At 42.6% G+C, this 19,758-nt stretch overlaps 1 protein-coding gene across 1 annotated transcript in view; it reads left to right on the plus strand.

Annotated features, from left to right (window-relative positions):
* Positions 1-19,758, plus strand: part of COL4A5 (collagen type IV alpha 5 chain) — a 175,710-nt gene that overhangs the window by 139,420 nt on the left and 16,532 nt on the right. Inside the window, exon 42 of the mRNA XM_083159363.1 lies at positions 13,842-13,975. Coding sequence (XP_083015489.1) covers positions 13,842-13,975 — 134 coding nt within the window. The remainder of the gene's footprint in view (positions 1-13,841; positions 13,976-19,758) is intronic.

A 19,758-nucleotide genomic window follows, 5' to 3' on the forward strand; every position in this document is an offset into this window, starting at 1 on the left:
AAATCATTGTCTTCTTCACTGTGAAATCATATCCAGGGGGGCACTGAAGCATGAGCAAATTTGGACCTCTGTCTCTGTGAATCTCATTCCTTCACTCCATTGACTTCATCCCATTGCATTAGATGGCGGAATCCAGAGAACATCAGCCTCTCGCCTTGTGTTCTGTTTATTTGCGCAGCATCTGCATATGTTTGTGATCTATGTCATACAAGGAGAACATGACTGATTATATTGGCTGATTTTGGCACTGTGCGTACAGGATACTGTTTATAAAGGATACCTTCATTAGCACCATGTTAATTAAAAAGACTGGTGATATACAGAACATGCTGATAGACCAGGGATTACTCATTTACAGTGTATAGCAAACAAAACTCTTGATACTGCTATTCGCTACCTAGATTAAATTGTTAACATGATAAATCAAAAAATACAGCCACTAATGGAATATATTCTACTATAAATATCATCCTAACAGCCCCACAGCCTAACCCTAACCTCCCCCACGCCTGCGGTAAATTCTAAACCTTCCTCTACTCTCTCATTTGGACCATTGGATTTCACTGTTGGCCTTCTCACTGTAGGGATCCTGTACCACATCTATATAATCATATAAATCATAATATAATACAATATAATATGATAGTCATTCAAAATATAATTATAGTAAAATATTTATTTTCACCTTTTTTGTTCCCATTAAATTCATTTTGTTTATTAGATGTTCTTAATTTTTCAAACATATATTTAAAATATAGTTTAATAATGAGAGCAATATTATAACTGTGGCTGTGTGATAACTGTGTCACTGTATGGCAGTGTGATAACTGTGTCACTGTACGGCAATAAGATAACTGTGTCACTGTACGGCAGTGGGATTACTGTGTCACTGTACGGCAGTGGGATTACTGTGTCACTGTAGGGCAGTGTGATATCTGTCACGGTACAGGAGTGTGATAACTGTGTCATGATTTGGAAATGTGATAGCTGTGTCACTGTATGACAGTATGATAACTGTGTCACTGTACGGCGGTATGATACTTTGTCACGGTGCGACGATGTGATAACTGTGTCACTGTATGGAAGTGTGATAACTGTGTCACTGTATAGCAGTCTGATAACTGTGTCACTGTAGGGCAGTCTGATAACTGAGTTACTGTATGGCAGTGTGATAACTAAGTCACTGTATGGAAGTTTGATAACTGTGTCACTGTACAGCATTCTGATAACTGTATTACTGTATGACAGTGTGTTAACTGTGTGACTGTACGGCAGTGTGATAACTGTGTCACTGGATGGAAGTTTGATAATGGTGTCACTGTACAGCAGTGTGATAACTGTGTTACTGGATGGCAGTGTATTATCTGTGTCACTGTACGACAGTGTGATAACTGTGTCACTGTACAGCAGTGTGATAACTGTGTTACTGGATGGCAGTGTATTATCTGTGTCACTGTACGACAGTGTGATAACTGTGTCACTGTACGGCAGTGTGATAACTGTGTTACTGTACTGAAGTGTGATAACTGTGTCACTGTATGGCAGTGTGATAACTGTGTTACTGTACGGAAGTGTGATAACTGTGTCACTGTATGGCAGTGTGATAACTGTGTAACTGGATGGAAGTTTGATAACTGTGTCTCTGTACGGCAGTTTGTTAAATGTGTCACTGTATGGCAGTATAACTATTTCAATGTACGGCAGTGTGATAACTGTGTAACTGCAAGGCAGTAGGATAACTGTGGTCAATTTGGAAATCATGCTTCCCCCTTGTATAAGCCAGCTGATTATTAGCACTCTCACAGTCAATAGCACCCATGTTAATTGGGAAAGCTCTAGCACACGCCTGCTCAGCCATGCTCTCCTTGTATGCCTTGTATTTTTTTGCATGTATTGTGGGAAAGACCTATTTTGTTTTGTTTACTTGTGCATGTGCTAATGTGGATAAAGCTATTATCAGTGTTTCACAAATGTCAGCAATTTGTTCCTTTGTCCCACAGACTAGTAGGAGACATTGTTTAAATGTTGCGTGTGTCACACTTCTGTGCCAAGTCCCCCTGCAGAGAGATTTTGGAGTTTGTTTACTAAGATGGGTGTTCTATTTCAGATGGGATGTTGCCCATAGCAACCAATCAGATTCTACTTCTTACTTATTTAGCACATTCTAGAAGATAATAGATAGCTATAATCTGATTGGTTGCTATGGGCAACCTCCTATCTTCAATAAAACTCCCATCTTAGTAAATTGACCTCTTTGTGTCCCGCAGTTGCTTTACTACAACATTTGCATTCTACGGACAAAACCTCGGATACTGTCAATAGACAGACAAGCTTTAGGTAGACATGACAGAAGGTTAACATGGGGTTAGGTCGACAGGGTCATTAGGAAGAGGCATGAGGTGCAGGGGCTCTCATGCCTCCCTCCCCCTCCTCCTCCCCTAGTGTCCAGGGGGTCAGAAGGCACCATGCCCCCAAGCAACCCTGCCCAGCCCCCCCCCCCCCCCCCACAGTGCTCCTCCCGCCCCCCCCCCCCCCTCCCCTCAGACGAGTTTGGGATTTTGGTGTTGCTGGCTGACTCTACTCCTTCCCTAGTTGCCACTACCCTCTGTCCCTGCTCCTGCCTGGTGACCCCAGCGGCAGACAACTCTGTTGGCATCTCCCCTCTCTCCCCCTGTGTTACAGCTGCATCTGTATGGATGAGGGTGTAGAGTGCCCCCCTTGCACTTTATAAGTGCCTAAACCTATCCCCCCCCCCCCCACAGTCTGACCCTAACAGTCTCTTTCATGCAGTAAACCCCTAAAGGTGCCCATACACGTCCCGATGCGGCCGTGCGTTTTGAGCTTAAATAGCATGCATCGCATTGCATTGCATTCCTTGTGCATGCATTGTGCATGCAATGCGATGCGATGAAAAGCAAGTACAAAAAGTATGTGCAGCACACACTTTTTGTACTGTGCGATGAGGTGCCGCGGGAGCGCGCACCTCAAAGCACAGATCGCACCGCCCGCATCGGGACATGTATGGGCACCTTTAGTCCAGCCACTAGTGCTGAAACCTAACCCCCCCCCCCAACTGTCAATATGCCAGTGGCAAGTCCTGCTACTTGTGTTGTGAACAATCGGAATGCCAGCTTCGGTACACTGACCGCTGGCATCCTGACTGCCAGGATGTTACCCGTAATATATATATATATATATATATATATATGTCTCCCTCAAGGTGGGTATTGATGCATATGTGTGTGTGTGTGTGTGTATGTGGGGGGGGGGGGTTGTGTAGGCAGACAGTTTGCCTAGGGCGCTGAGGAACCTAGCACTGGCCCTGCCCAGGTGTACACTGTACCCCAGACAGATCTGCAGGGTAATCTCCAGTAGAAACACTGATAATAGTTTGTTCCCACTGGTGAATTTGGGTCTTGCTGAAGGAAAAGTTTAAATGTAACCAGAACGTTGAATTTTCTAACAATCTCGATGTTTCCCCCTCTTACATCTAATGATCAATATGGAAATGGATAATTGAATTGTGATCTCACTTCCAGGCCCTCAAGGTCAGCCCTTAAATCTGAGATTATTGCATGTAAATTTACAGTGTTAAATGTCAGGTTATTGTCCAAATTAGAGGGATTACATTATGCCAAGTTATTGACTCGATTACTATATTTAAATTGGTTAAACGTCTGGATAAACAAGTTTCCTGTTTGTAACAGAAAGGGCGAAATTCTATGCAAAAGATATCTCATAATAAATGACTCCTATAAAAAGATCATTGTAGTAAATTAGGCACAGTTACCTTAGTGTGGCCCTTCTCCCTTTTACCACCTCCCCAAACATTGCCCGAGGAAGCAGTCATATGCGTGTGTCCGTGCATGCTGATGTATCAGCGGGCGTTCAGTAGCAGGACGGCTAGCTACTGTATATCCTGCCAGAGCTAGGCAGCACTGCTTGCAGAAACTGTTCTGTAATCACGCCACCTGACTGGGAGGGAACTGCGTGTTCCTTTTGGAATTATAGGTCATCCTGGAACTTTTAGATTTACACAGAAATTAGTATCATGCCATGGCCATTCCCTCTTCACATTTGTCTGGGCTCCGTAATTGCTATAATTAGGTTGTGCAAATAACCTAGTTAATGCAATTATAAGCTACAGTTTCAGCTCATAAAGTACAGTATGTGATTTACTCTGCACAGTTCTTAGAAGCTGCTTCCTTTGCAAACCATGGAATAAGATAGCTATACACAGCTGTGACAGGCAAAGCTTGCTGGGAATTTGATTTACAGAACACATACGACTCTCTTTTCATTTGCACTTAATGACCAACAAAAACCAGTTACACAGTCCCTATTCTAAACCCTCAAAACACTGCAATATTAATTTAGTATTGCGGTAGAGATGTACTCAGTGTATTTACAATCCAGCTATTGCTCAATCACAATTGTGAAGTGGTGGAACTCCTTTCCCCTAACCTTTCCCCTGGTGAGCCAATCAGAGCTCGTGTACCGGCAACCACTCTGATTGGCTAATGGTACACAAGCTCTGATTGGCACAAAAGCTGGTGCAGCATTTTAATTGGCCACCGGCATCCTGCATTAAAGAGGCAGGCAGCACAGCGGAGGCAGGTTGCAGTGGGCAAAATGAGGCCGAGGCCCGGGACGGCTGTACCCACAGCACCCCCCTGTCGGCGGCCCTGGAACTAAGTTCCCCCTACCATTAGATGTGGTGGAACTCGGTTCCACCCTGTTCCCCCTCACAGTATATATGCTGTCTCTGTGTCCAGAGCTCTCCAGCCTATGCATTGCAAGTTATTTGTCATTTCCCTCTATTGGAGATCTGTAAAGCAATGACTTGGTATACTGTCTGAGTAAGCAGGGATGGGCTACCTTCCACACATCGCCCATGACTGAGCTTCATGTACAGTGCAGCTCAGCTGATGTGCTGGAAGATGTCTGTACCTTGGTAGGGTTAACGCTAGAGGACTTTTCTAAACATAAGCAAATGCGTTACATTACAGTAGCTTTTATGAATAAGTGATAAAGTCAACAATACTAATGAGTATATAGTATGTAATCAGTGTGTGTGAGCCACATGCATTATTTATATGGCGTTTTATGATTTTGTGCCATGCATAAGAAGCATTTTCATATAATGTGTGAAAATTATATTATAAATCATTTAGACCCTTTATATGCTGTATTGTTGCACTAAAGCAGTCGGAAAATATTGTTTCAAAGGGCAATATAACATTATAATGGCAGTAAATGACAGTGTGTGGGAGCACCTGTACTGTTCATTCTACCCAGGTAACATAAAGCATCATCCACGCGTGAATGTTTAGGAAAGTGCCACATGTGGCGCAGACACTAAATCTGACTTAGCGTGAGGGTAGCAAAAATTATGCACATTGGTTCTCCACATGTTTAGAATACACGGCGCACCAATTCAGCTCTATTTTTTAGTTTAGTTTTTTAGTTCTGCTTAGGTCTGGAAACTATAAGCTTCTAATTTGCTATATTGTTTAATATTTGTACAGTGCGGTGTCCCTAAATCATATTTTTTAACGAAATAAATAAATAAAATAAATCAATGCAAATGAATATCTGCTTCTAAGGCGAGATGTAATGCAGTCCGAAACTGCTGGCTGTGGGGGATGCTGGACAATCTCTGATTGTTTTTTTTTAACCCTTTGAGTGCCAAGTGAATTTGTTAGAATAACTATGAAAATTGACCTGTAATGTTTACCTTATATAGGAAATATAATCTTTTTTACAGAACATTTTTTATTTGAATGGATATAACAAATGTGAGCGACGCTGGCATTTTTAACGGATGTCATGAACATCTCTCACAGAGATGGCACTGAAATGGTTAAAGAGGCAATCATTTACAAGGCAAAGCCATGCCTTGTAAGTGATTGTTCGTTTTAAAAAAATGCCTGAGATTGGCCTGCATCTTTCATGGCCGATGATCTCGGACTGCAATAGAGTACATCCCATCTCTAACATCAGTGTTACATAGGGATGGTTTATGACAGGGGCCTTGTGGTCGATGTGGCCAAATTTTTGTAGACGGGGCAAATCAACAGGGAGCTGGTCATCGGTCTGGTTGCTGCCATGCACACACCCCAACTCCACACATTACATCAATAACAGCACTACCCCACTACCACTCAAACACACTTACATTATCACTGGCCCAGCCTTCTACTGCTGTGCCTGATAATAAACTGCCCGTCACTCTGCACTTCCTGCTCAGAGAGGAAGGGCACATTAGAGTTCCCAGCAGGCTTTCGAGCTGTGTTAGCAGTCACATAACCGTGACCAAAGGACATTGCTGCTGATCACTTATATTTTGCCAAGGAAGAGGTCAAGCAGAGGGTGGGAGGCCTTGCTGAGGGACAAGAGGGGGAGAGAGGTGAGGAACATGAATGGCAGGGTCAACCCAGGACTGATGCACATGGTACATGCATTGAAGTGGATAGTCTGTAGTTGGGGCAAGCCACTAAGAAGCAGATTCATGCCGATACCTGAGCCATGATCCTTCCTACTTGAAAAACCCTCAATGGGGCCTATGGCCAATCCACCGCTGGTATTATTTATCTTATCCATTTTTCTGGGTACTGCAAATAAAATTGCCTTTGTATCTGTTATGTTTAGTTCGCTCAGGATAGAATTGAAGAGCTTTAGAAAATGGAACTGCTTGACCTTACAATGGCAGTGGCTCTATTGTTTAGATTTACTTGTCCTTCTATTGTTTACTCTGATGCACTGCAATAACTGCTCTGATGCACTGCAATAACTGCTCTGAGATAACCGTTTTCTGGGCGCAACAACATTGTTTCAACAAAATTAAAACTAATTATAGCTGTAACCCCCTGGCTGGCTATAATATAGTTAATAGGGAAGGGAGAAGGAAGCCCATATTTGCAAATCCACTTTATACATCACCAGCTTATAAGTAGATAGGTGAAAAACAACAATAATTCTAATTTTACTAGAGGGTAGCAGAAAATGTAATTACAGAAATCGGCTAATCACCTTATCTGCTGGGATATGTGAAATGCATTATGCTCTTTTTTAATGTGATGTAGATGTAGCAAAAATTTTTAGAGAGGGAATCATTGGTACTTCAGCTGTGAGGTACATCATCCATTGCCTCCATCCACACAATGGCTGGCTGAGAACAATAGATTTAAGAAAGACCTGAAGTGGTGAGGTGACCTACTTCAGCTGTAGAGGTTATATAGATATTTTGTGTATGCAATATGTTTGGGTCACTAGCTAAATGTGTCTACAAACCCTTGCAATATGAGAAAATGTGTATTGCGTTATAAACTATTCACTGACTCAATGTATACTGAATCAACCTTATTAATGCACTAACGATAAAGCAGACACAATGCCATTATTCATGTTATTCTATACAGAGAACATGTTGACTTTGGTCCAGCAGGCTGTGCCAGAATACATGTTCTTAGATAAAGTAGATACATTGAAAAAGGAAAATACTCTTTCCAGGAAAAAACGTCAACATTCCCTTAGAAAATGATAGCATGAAATTGGATCAGTCATCAAAAACAGATTCTAAATAGCATATAAATGCATATAAATGCAGTGACTTGTTTGGCTAAATATAAGTAAGAACAACTACAAAGACCGTGAAATGTTTTCCAATTTAGACAGGAGGGCATTTGCTCCAAGTCCCATTTTTATATTACAGATCAGACCGGGCACATGGAGTTGCACAAGACATCGGCCTTTTAAGCAAGGCTAATGGAAGTAGCATTAATGAGGATAAGGATAAAGCAGAACTATTTAATTCATTTTTCTTATTGGTTTTTACAAGGGAAGAGCAGGCAGTGGAACCAACAGGAACCTCAAAAGGGATGAGCCCACTAGAAGTAAATACAAAATTCACCACAGAGGAAATCCTCAAGAAAACTTAAACAAAGAAAACCAATCAGGCTCAAATATTGATCTGATTACTTTAAGATCATATTCAAATTAACAGTCTAATTAAGATGATTGGATGGAAATAAATGTGGCTGTTCCCAGTGGCAAACTGGAGGTTGTTCAATGGAACACTATAAAGGACAAATTAGATATATACGCACAGAGATTTTACGCCTGTGTATATACCTCAGAGAGCGCCACACAATAGGATAAGTAATTAGTATAAAATGTATTATTTGATTTGCATGAGCAATATAAATTTCATAAATAATACATATACATTAAAATTAAATGCAAATATAAACATACAAACTCATACACTCCCTTTGGTTTAAAATTTATGTTATAACCTGAAGTCCAGAACAGAGATCCTGAGATGTTAATCGGAACTGAAGTTCCCAATTTTGCAGTTAGTACAAATGGTTGAACCTCCAACTTATAATTTCATTTGGCCCACTCACCTTGAAATTACCTTTGTGGTAGAAAAATAATCTTAATGGAAATATGACAACCTGGGATCTTGTGAAGAAAAAAAAATCTCTCCGTATCTCTGTAGCTGGAGCTGTCTGTGGGTTTAGATCCTTGTCGTGGCCGAAGAGATTTATTTCTTCACAAGATCCCAGGTTGTCATACTTCCATTAAGATTATTTTTCTACCACAAAGGTCGTTTCAAGGTGAGCGGGCCAAATTAAATTATAAATTGGGAATTTAAGCTGGCCATACTGTACATCCAATGTTCCCTCTAATTTTACAAAGGCTGTATGCAGCAAAAAATAATGGCTGTGCAACTTTGGAAGGAAATTTATATTTTTTGCATCACTTATATATAGAACTGGAAAACGATGTTCAGCATTTGTGTCAACTTTACTTCAAAATGATATTAAACATTCAAAACACAGAAGACAATGTAGTTAATGGGTGAAACACACATTAAGTCCACAACTGCACTCTGTTGTAAGGTCTGTGCGTGCACTCGGCGAGTTATGTGCGCACGCACACGTGCACAGATTATTTATCAGATTTATTTTCAGATCTGGCTGGTTTGAACAAAAACTTGGTAATGTATGAGAGCAAATGACAGTTGACCATTAGCTTTGAAATGCTGGAAAACTGCCAAAAACAGTCAGATACTACCGGGGTTTTGTTCCAACCAGCCAGATCGGACAATCAATCTGTAGATGTATGGCCAGCTTTACTTATCCAATTGTGGCACTCTCTGAGGTATAAACACAGCGGTAAAACATCTGTGTGTATATATCCAATTTGTCCTTTATAGAAATCCTCAAGAGGCTGTGCAAAATAAAAACAAATAAATCACCAGTTCCTGATGAGATACACCCAAGGGTTACGATGGAACTAAAGGAGGAGATAGCAAATCCTCTGCTCTACATTTTGAAAACATACATATTCAGTAAAACTGCAGACCCCCCACAAAACGGCACTTATTGTGGATTTTGTTTTGCCTGCCTGAGGAAAGTGAAACAAAAACTGTAACAAGTTGCGGCATGCCCACGGCTTATCAGAGTTAATTGGATAGGCCTGGATAAAGCAATTAGCCGCAGTCAATGATCAGGAGTAATTGGATACCTACCAAGTCAGTAAGTTTATTGATAAACATTGAAAAGAGACTATTGGAGAATTTTTGGATATGTATTTTTGAACTTTGCAGGATGTCTTTTTATTCTGTATATCGTTTCAATCTAAGATTGGTGTCTATGGGGGATATTCAGAGCTGATCGCTGTTGTGCGAATTCGCACGGAGATCGATTATCGCACGACTGCACATGCGTTCGGACCACAGTACACATGTGCAATGCCAAACAGTAACAAATTTTTTAAAAATATTTTTTGAATTGCACTCCCCTCGCAACTTGATTGACAGGAAGCCGGCATATGTGGGTGGTAACCTGCCATTTTCTGGAAGTGTCAGGCATGCCCTGGCATCTTTTAGGGTGTGTGACGTCCACTCCATCCTCGATTAGCCGGTTTCTATGGCTCACTTGTGGAAAGGTCGGGGTTATGCACACATGGAAAAATCTTTCGATGGTGATTGAGTTGTATATGGATATGCAGCTAGATGTCTATCGATGATATTTGTTCGCAATGTATTCGCAGACTTGCACAGGGCAGGTGACTATCTAAGTGCAGGGCTCTGCAAAATCGCACAGCAAGGATCAGCTCTGAATTATCTCCTATGTTTGGTGGTTTTCTTTAAATAGATCAGTAAACTACTTGCATGGCAAATAGGACAGCCAGCAGTATCATTGGATATCCAAAAGTTAATCGTTAGAAACGTATGATATTACTTAGTGTTTCCTCATCCCAGCGCCGCCATGATATGAGATGAGAATCCTATTAAAATATCAACTGACTATAATGTCAGCTTTCCCTGAAGCCTGCTAATTCATTTTCCCATGAAAGAAGTCTTCTGCTCCACAATTAATTCATAATTCACGCTGATGTCAGTGAATAGCTTATATCCTTTTTAAATCAGCCATCAATGAATCCAGCATGCCTATCCAGTTACCATGTTAAATGTGTTTAATTATAGTTGAATGACCTTGTATATTTTTGCCGGCTTGACATTGAGAACAATGATCGTGTATTGTGCATGCCTGTGAATGCAATGAAAATCTCCTGTTATGTACATCTTTTGGTGACGATGTTTCCTTGTAATATGTATTAACTGGTGATTTTGTTTTGTGCTGTTTTGTTGTGTGACCTTTCTAACATCGAACACTGGGCATTGGTGAACCTCTCCCAGGTCCTCAAGGTTAGATCTTAACAGCCGCCATATTGTTTGATTGCATGCTATTTATTTATGGTGTATATCTGTTAATGTATTTCTTTGTAGCTGTAATAAAGAATAAAATAACATTACAGAGTTACGGATCAATGGAGGTTATGAAGAAACATCCAGACCACTTGTTTTGAAGTCTTGTTTCCTTCTCCACTTACCAGTCACACTGACTTAAGTTGCCTTTTGTTCTCACTAAAATACATCATGCCCCCTTTGACATAAGTAGAAATATATTCACTGTAACCACTGAGAATTTTTACATGGGATCTGATTTACAAAATTGTGATGGTCAGATTGTAACTGATATAATGGCTTTGAATTTCTATGAATTTGATATTTTCGATTACCAATAACATTTTTCATCCAGTTAATATTAACAAATTAAATTCTATTGTAACAAAAGTAAAAAAAAAAGTCTAAACTTTACAATAAAAGTCGAAAGATAAAGTAAAACTACTGCAACCTAGTAATACACAATACCTGAACCACACCAAAAATATCGTATGGTTTATATGTGCATAAAATTAGATAAAAAAGGTATTATTATTATCATATTATTATTAGTGTATGTATAGGGAACGCAACATTCCACAGAGCAGGACACTCTTTGCGTGAAATGGGCATCTCAGGGCGGCAAGTGTGCAGCAATGCAGCGGTCTTACATAAGTGCCTGGATGTAATGCAGTGCGATCCAGTGGCCATGCGGGATGTTAGCCAACCTTGAAGGTTTTTTTTTAAGGAACAGTCATTTGCAAGGCAAAACCAAGCCTTGTAAATTACTACCCCTTTAAAACAAACTCCTGCACGGCTGCCAGAGCCACACCGCAATTCATTCTTGCATTATCAGCACCCGATTCTCAAATAAGCAGTACAAATACTCACATTACTAACAAGGTATCTTGCATTAGAAGCATTCCGCTCTCACATTAGAAGTATGAATATTTGCATTACTAGAACCTATCCCAGTATGGATTTTCACATTATGAGTATGGATTCTCGCATTCGTAATACATATTCTCAAATTAGCATTCCGGATTCTCGTATTAGCAATTGGCATTTATGCATTAGCAGCAGTAAGTCTGGCGTTAGCAGCATGGGTACTAGTATTAGCAGAATGGAATCTCTCATTAGAAGGACTTATTCTCGCATTAGCAGCACGGATTCTCGCATTAACAGTAAGGATACTTGCAACAGAATCCTGGATTCTAGTGTGAGCAGTACGAATTCTCACTTTAGTATCCAGGATTCTCACATTAGCAGCATGGCTTTTCACATTAGCAACAAAGCTTCCCACATCAGCAGCACGGATACTAACACTAGCAGTATGAATTCTAGTATTAGCAGTGTGGCTGTTAGCATTAGCAGCACAGATACTCGCATTAGCAGCAGGGATACTCACATCAGCAGCAAGGATACTCGCATCAGCAGCACGGATACTCGCATCAGCAGCAAGGATACTCGCATCAGCAGCACGGATACTCGCATTAGCAGCAAGGATACTCGCATCAGCAGCACGGATACTCGCATTAGCAGCAAGGATACTCACATTAGCAGCAAGGATACTCACATTAGCAACACGGATACTCGTATTAGCAACATGGATACTCGCATCAGCAGCACAGATATTTGCATCAGCAGCAAGGATACTCGCATCAGCAGCACGGATACTCACATTAGCAGCACGGATACTCGCATCAGCAGCACGGATACTCACATTAACAGCACGGATACTCGCATTAACAGTACGGATACTCACATCAGCAGCACGGATACTCGCATTAACAGCACGGATACTCGCATTAGCAGCACAGATACTCGCATTAGTAGCATGGATTCTTGTGTTAGCAGTATGGATTCTTGCAATAGCAGTGCAGATAATCGCATTAGCAACACAGATTCTTGTGTAAGCAGTACTGATTCTCATATTAGTAACCCAGATTTTTGCAATAATAACAGCATCCTATAAATGCAGCAAATTTGGGTCTGACAATGAGTAAAGAAGTAAATACTTTTTTTTGTTGCTCATTGTATATCCCTGTCTTAAAATGTAATCCTGTTTTAGCATCTCAGGTGCTTAAACAGGGAATAATTCTCCAAATCGAACTATCCATAAATTGTTGCCCAACCCAAGCATGTACCTGTCATATACCCCATCTGGTTATATAACTCTATAGCACAGTATGATTGGGTTGCAGTCTTGCATTTGCATTAAAAACATAAGCCATGATCAGTAGCAAGGTGTTTGTCCTGAGATCCCATGTGAAAATTATTTTAGAAATTCCCAGGATGTTCCCATATATACAGTACATTGGAACCTTCCTGCTTTGTGCAGTGGAAATTTAAATCATCTTTTCAAATGTTTCCATCAAACTCCTTACATAGCCCACTGGATAAAGAAATACATATTCCTCTCTCTCTCTCTCTCTCTCTCTCTCTCTCTCTCTCTCTCTCTCTCTATCTATCTATCTATATATATGCTAAATCTGAAATTCTTGTGTCAATTCGATTTAGGACGACTCAAACCCAGAAATGTCAATGAACGAGTTGTGTCAGTGGATTAATATCTTATTCTATGACTTTGACATTGTTTTATTTTATATGTCATTGCCGTTGTGTGTATGCTACTTGTGAGAGGCACTATATAGAATACAAATTATGTAACCAATTGTGTACTGTAGTTGTTAAAGTAAAAAAAAATGATATAATAAGAAAATTCAGTACATATAATAACAACAACAATGTAGCACAGACAAGCAGCAGCCAGATGTACCTAGGTCAGCTTGACATATGCTACAATTACTGTATGGTTCCCAGATGCACGGTGATGCAGTAGCAAAAGAAGAACACAATTTATAGTGAAATGTACTGTATGCATTATCTGGGCACCAAATATAGCAGTGCCCTAATATACTGTACATATTACTATTTCACTAGGTTTATCATAAGACATAGATGTTCATTGCTATTATGCAAAGAATGTTACATTGTATGTTAAGCTGACCAACTCATGGTGTTCTTTTTCATAAAACATGTAGCAATTTTTGGGAGGGTTTGATAATTGCAATTCCTAACTTTTGTTTATGGTTCTACAAAGGTGCACCTGGCGCAGAAGGTCCACGTGGCCCAGCAGGAAATGGTGGGTTTAAAGGCGAGAAAGGAAACTCTGGAATACCTGGACAGCCTGGATTCCCAGGAGCTAAGGGAGACCCCGGTACACCAGGAATTCCAGTAAGTCAAAGGGATGTCTTCTGCAGCAAAGTGTATAGACATGGCAAACCAAGGGCTTGCTTTACCAGCTGCGCAAGTGTAACATGGATGTGGCCATGCTTGAAGGCAACTGAAGTATGCATTCAAGAAAGCACAATTGTAGAATGAGAGTCATAGTGACATATTTATGAAGCCAGTGAGCTGCCGCAAAGCTCAGTTCTTTGAGGAGTAGAAATAAGAGTATAGCCCACCCTACAGTAATGGCATCCCTTAAAAATGGTTCAACTCCTGCCTTGTATCTCATTACATTAATGTGCTTCTGCAAAAATGGAAATCTAATTTCTGTACTTTTAGTTTACAAATAACTGCCTCGCTTTGTCCACTTTTACGTGAAGCTAGAAACCGTACCCAGTTATTGTTAAACTTTTAGTTATATACTACATTGGTTTAAATGTAATAAAAACAATCTATACCTCCCAACATGACCCATTCCAGGAAGAACAAAATCCTCTCTACCCTCTTAATTTATGATGGCATTCACCTGTATTGAAATAATATTTTAATTGAAATACAGAATCACATGCGCCGTCCCCCCCAGCCACCAGAGTCCATCAGACTAGGGCGCACTCGCATGAGACACTCACGCGCCTTATTCTGTCGGAAGTCCTATAGCCGGCTGCCCACTCACCCCCACTCCCTGCCTGTCTCCCTGAAGCGGAGACGGGCAGGGAAGCACCAGGTTCCCGCTGCCTTTCAGAGTAAGATGTGCGAGCAAGTGAGCCGCTTGCGCATTCCCGGCAGCTGGCCACACCCCCCGGCTGCCTCCGCCAGTGCTATGGATATGTCACGCTGGGGGGCTAGCAGAGGCTGGCTCCATCTGTAATTCAATACAGGTGACATATATTAAGAGGAAAGTCCAGATAGAGAGCATTTCTCTCCTGGATTGGGTCATGTTTTGAGGAAATATACACCCCCCCCCCTCCTTCCCTTGGGTCCCTAATTTAAGTGCCCCAGGCTCCCCAAAGCTGCCTCATTTGTTCCTGCCTTTCCACCTGTACAAATTTCTGGCAACACTGCAGTCTTGCTAAATGGCCTCTTGTACATTGGCAACAGTGGTGTAGCTAGGCGCCACGGCGCCCGGAGCAAGGGCATGTTTTGCCCCCCCCCAATTTGTAGTAGGTGAGGCTCCTGCGCAGTGAAAAGGGGGCATGGCCTAACATTATACCACACATCGTAATGCTCATTGCACATTTTAGCGAACTTTGTAATACCATTTACACATAAAGCCACATGCCCTAATGCCAATGACACATAAGGCCACACATAATGCACATTTCATGCTATATAACAAACCGTAATTCCAATTACATACTATATAACAAACTGTAATGCCCAATACACAGGCTGGCGGCACCCTGCATGTCACCCGGCAGTGGGCAGGGGAGCAGGTGGGGCTGGGGGTGCAGGGGAGTGCAGGGCTGGCGGCACCCTGCATGTCACCCGGTCCCCGGCACAACGGTGAGTGGTGAGCGTGCGGGGGAGCAGGCAGGACTGGCGGCCAGAGCCGGCCCTAGCCAATTTGATGCCCTAGGCAAATTTTATTTGGTGCCCCAAGCACCACCGCTAGTTCTGATTCTGTCCCACCACCTATCTCCTGGCACAGCTCCATCAGCACAGATCACCGCAGCAGGTAACCACAGCAGCAGCTATCACCCCTCACCCATAGCATTACTCATAAACAGAGCCATAAGTAGACATTTTGGTGGTCTGTGCCAGCAAGAGTATCAGCACCCCCATCCCGCATATTTTAAATATATACAAAAAATAACATTGCATTGCTTGGAAGTGGTGTGGCCAAACAATAGTATCCCAAGTCAAATTATTCCAAACAATAGTGTCCTTTATACACATTATATGGATTCATTTAGGGTATTGGGTTAGGATATTAGGTTTGATAAGTGTGTGTAGGGCCATTATTATTATTTTATTTATAAGGCGCCACAAGTGTTTCGCAGCGCCGTACAAAGGAACAATACAGGGAGACAAAACCTGGCATAACATTGAATAAATAACAAAAATACAGTACAAATAAAGAGCGACACAGTTCAATACACATTACAGCTTAAATATAAGTAGTGAGGACTCAATCAACATACAACTAGAGGCTTGAGGCCAATGATGGAGATGAGTATGCAGACGAAGATGGTCACTGAGTGTTGGAGTATAGAAGAGCTGTGAGTGAAATGTGAAGAGAAGTGGGCTTAGACGACAAGAGGGAAGAGGGCCCTGCTCGGAGGAGCTTACAATCTAGTAGGAAGGGGAGACAGATTACAAGAGGTGCAAGCAAGTGGGTGGTGGTTAGATAGGATGTAAACAGGCAAGGGGTCGGAGAACCAGCTAGTTTATGCAGTGGAAGGGTATGCTTTGATGAAAAGATGAGTTTTCAGTGCCCGTTTGAAGCTTTGCAAGGTCGGGGAGAGTCTAATGGAGCGAGGGAGTGCGTTCCACTGAAGGGGTGCAGCACAGGCAAAGTCCTGTACTCTAGCATGGGAAGCAGTGATCAGGGTGGAGGAGAGACGACAGTCGTCAGCTGACCGTAGAGGGCGGGAGGGTGTATGAATGGAGATGAGGTTAGAGATATAGGGAGCAATGGAATTAGAGATGGCCCTGTATGTGAGTGTGAGGTGTTTGAAGAGGATTCTGTAGGGGAATGGGAGCCAGTGCAGATTTTGTTAAAGGGGAGTGGCAGAATTAGAGTGGCGGGAGAGGAAGATAAGCCTGTCTGCAGCGTTGAGGACAGATTGGAGAGGAGCCAGTTGGGATCGAGCGAGGCCGGTGAGGAGAGCATTAGAGTAGTCAAGCCGTGAGATGTCCAATGAGTGGATGATCAGCTTAGTTGCACTCTGTGAGAGAAAGGGCCTGATGCGAGCAATGTTGCGTAGCTGGAACCGGCAAGAATGGGCCAGGGCTTGGATGTGGGGTGCAAAGGAGAGGGAGGAGTCAAGAGTGCCACCCAGGCAGCGGAGTTGGGGAATGGGGGAGATGATGGTGTTGTTAACAGTGATCAAGATATTAGTAGGGGGCATAGCTCTGGGTGGGGGAAAGATAATAAGTTCGGTTTTGTCCATATTCAGCTTCAGAAATCGCTCAGACATCCAGGAGGAGATTAGCTTAATGTTATGACGGTGGAGTGTTATAGTGTTTTTAATAGGTGTTAAGAAAACATATGCTCTGCACCTATGTGTCAGTTTGAAGTGGAGAAATGATTCGGTTTAGACCAGTGGTAGCCAACTCTAGCCCTCGAGAGCTACCAACAGTTCACATTTTCAAGACAACCTAGCTGCTGCACAGCAGCACTCATTAATCACTGACACATTTTAAAAGATCCACAGATGGAGCTAATTAGCTCACTTGTGATTCTGTGAGGAGACCTGCAAAACATGCACTGTTGGTAGCTCTCGAGGACTAGGGTTGGCTACCCCAGGTTTAGACACTACTAGGGGGAAGTTAGTGTTTGGGGGGGGGGGGGGGGGGTAAGGTTAGGCTGAGGGGGGAGTTAGGGTTAGACACTAAAATTGGGGGGGGGGGGGGGTACGATGAAGTTGCAGGTGTGAATAGGGTTAGAAAATAATGGGGGTAGGGGAGAGGGTATGTATAGGGTAGAGTGAGTGCAGTGAAAAATTTTTTTTTTTTTGCACTGAGAACTTTCACTGCACTTTGCACTTTTGCTCCCGGAAGTCCGCCTCCACAGCCACTTGCACCCCCCCCTCCTCCCATGGGGAAAGCACCTCACCAGCCTGCCGTAACACACATAATATATGCGAGGTGCACACTGCATGTGATGCCTGTGCTGCCCGATTGCAGCAGCCTCCGCAAACACTGTGATGCGGCCACAATCCAGCGCTGCTACCCACTGACAAAGTAGCCGAGACCTGTCTTCTTGTCAGCTGCGGACCGGTCCGTCATCCGTCCGCATTAGGAGCTGGTCGCGTGAGGCTGGAAGCAGTGGCTTGTGGTCACAGTTGCAGCCACAGCAGGGGGGCTTCTTTTCCCCCTGCACAGTGGTGAGCGGGGAGCCGGGAGCAGGCGGGTGAGCAGGCAGGGCTGGCAGGCGATGCAGACACGGCTCCGGCGCCCTTTGATCTTCCGGCGCCCGGAGCTGGTGCTCCGCCAGCACCACCCTCGCTACGCCCCTGATTGGCGCATATGTACTAATAGATCTGCACAATGAAATCAATGCTGGAATTGCAGTGAGCAACTCCTGATTTTAAACCAACTGCTTATATGCCTAAATCGTAAAGGTGTGTGTGTATGACTGCACGGTATGTCTGAAGTAGCAAATAGGTGCGGACGTCTGTATCACATCTTCTGCCAATGGAGACAAATGTCACTAGGTATTTCTGGACAAATTGCTTAATACTGGCATACCTCAGGGTTTGCTGCATCACTTCATGGCAGAAGTGTGCAGATAAACATAGTAATATAGTAGTTTAGGTTGAAAAAAGACTTATGTCCATAAAGCTCAGCCTTTCTTGTTTAATTCAATTCCCTTTTTGGCTAAATGATGTTTATCGGTTGTACCCCTGGATGTTTTTACCCAGTAAGTGCTTGTCCAACCTTAATTTAAGTGTATTTATTGTGTCTGCTGTCACCACTTCTTCTGGAAGAGAGTTCCATACTTTTACTGCTCTGACCATAAAAAAGCCTTTCCTTTGGACGGCACGAAATCTTCTCTCCTCCAGCCTGAGCGCATGCCCACGTGTCCGTGTCCCTGACCTCATAGGGTGTCTGACAGTTTGTTATATTGTCCCCGGATATAGTTGTACATGTTAAGCATGTCTCACCATAAACGTCTCTTCTCCAGCGTAAACAATCCTAATTCAGCTCATCTGTCCCCATAGCTTAATGAATCCAAGCCTTCTATTAGCTTGGTTGCCCTTCTCTGGACTTTTTCCTTTTTGTAGTGAGGAGGCCAGAATTGTACTCCAAATTCTAGATGAGGTCTAACTAGTGTCTTATACAATGGCATAATTATTTTGGTGTCCCTGGATTCCATGTCCCTTTTTATACAGCTAGTATCCTGATGGCCTTAATGGCTGCCCCATGACACTAAGCACAACCCCCCAGTTTGTTGTCAATTTGGACTCCTAGGCCCTTATCCTATTCTGATTTACCCTATTCTACCCCATTTAGATTGTAAGCAGCACACTGGTTATGTCTCCCAAGATGCATAACCTTACATTTATCAACATTGACCCTCATATTCCATTTTTATGCCTACTCATCTGGTTTATTTAGATCTCTCTGTAGCGTGGCGACATCCTTATTCTAATCGCCCTACACATTTCTGTGTTATCTGCAAAGATGGATACTTTGCTTAGCATTCCCTCGTCTGTATCATTAATGAATATATTAAATGGAAGTGGCACCGATCCCTGTGGTACGCCACTTACGACACGTATCCAACCTGCAAATGCTCCGTGTACTACCACCCTCTGCTCTCTATCCTGCAGCCAGTTTCTTACCCAGCTACTAATTTTCACCTCTATTTTTGTTGATCAACCTCTTATGTGGCACAGTATCAAAGGCTTTTGCAAAGTCCAGGTAGACCACGTGTACAGCATACCCCATATCTAGGTTCTTTCTAACTTCCTCGTAAAAACTGTGCTGCTGCAATCATTGAAACAGGTCCTTCTGCATGACAGTGCTACATGCCGCAAGGCACAGGAACCCCCGGTAAGGTTGCAGGCATGGTGGAGAAGAAATATTTTTTTTTGCAGCAAACATTTGAAACTGTGGTTGGC

The sequence above is a fragment of the Crinia signifera genome, chromosome 9, assembly GCF_055691185.1.
Source record: "Crinia signifera chromosome 9, ASM5569118v1, whole genome shotgun sequence".
NCBI classification, from domain to species: Eukaryota; Metazoa; Chordata; class Amphibia; order Anura; family Myobatrachidae; genus Crinia; species Crinia signifera.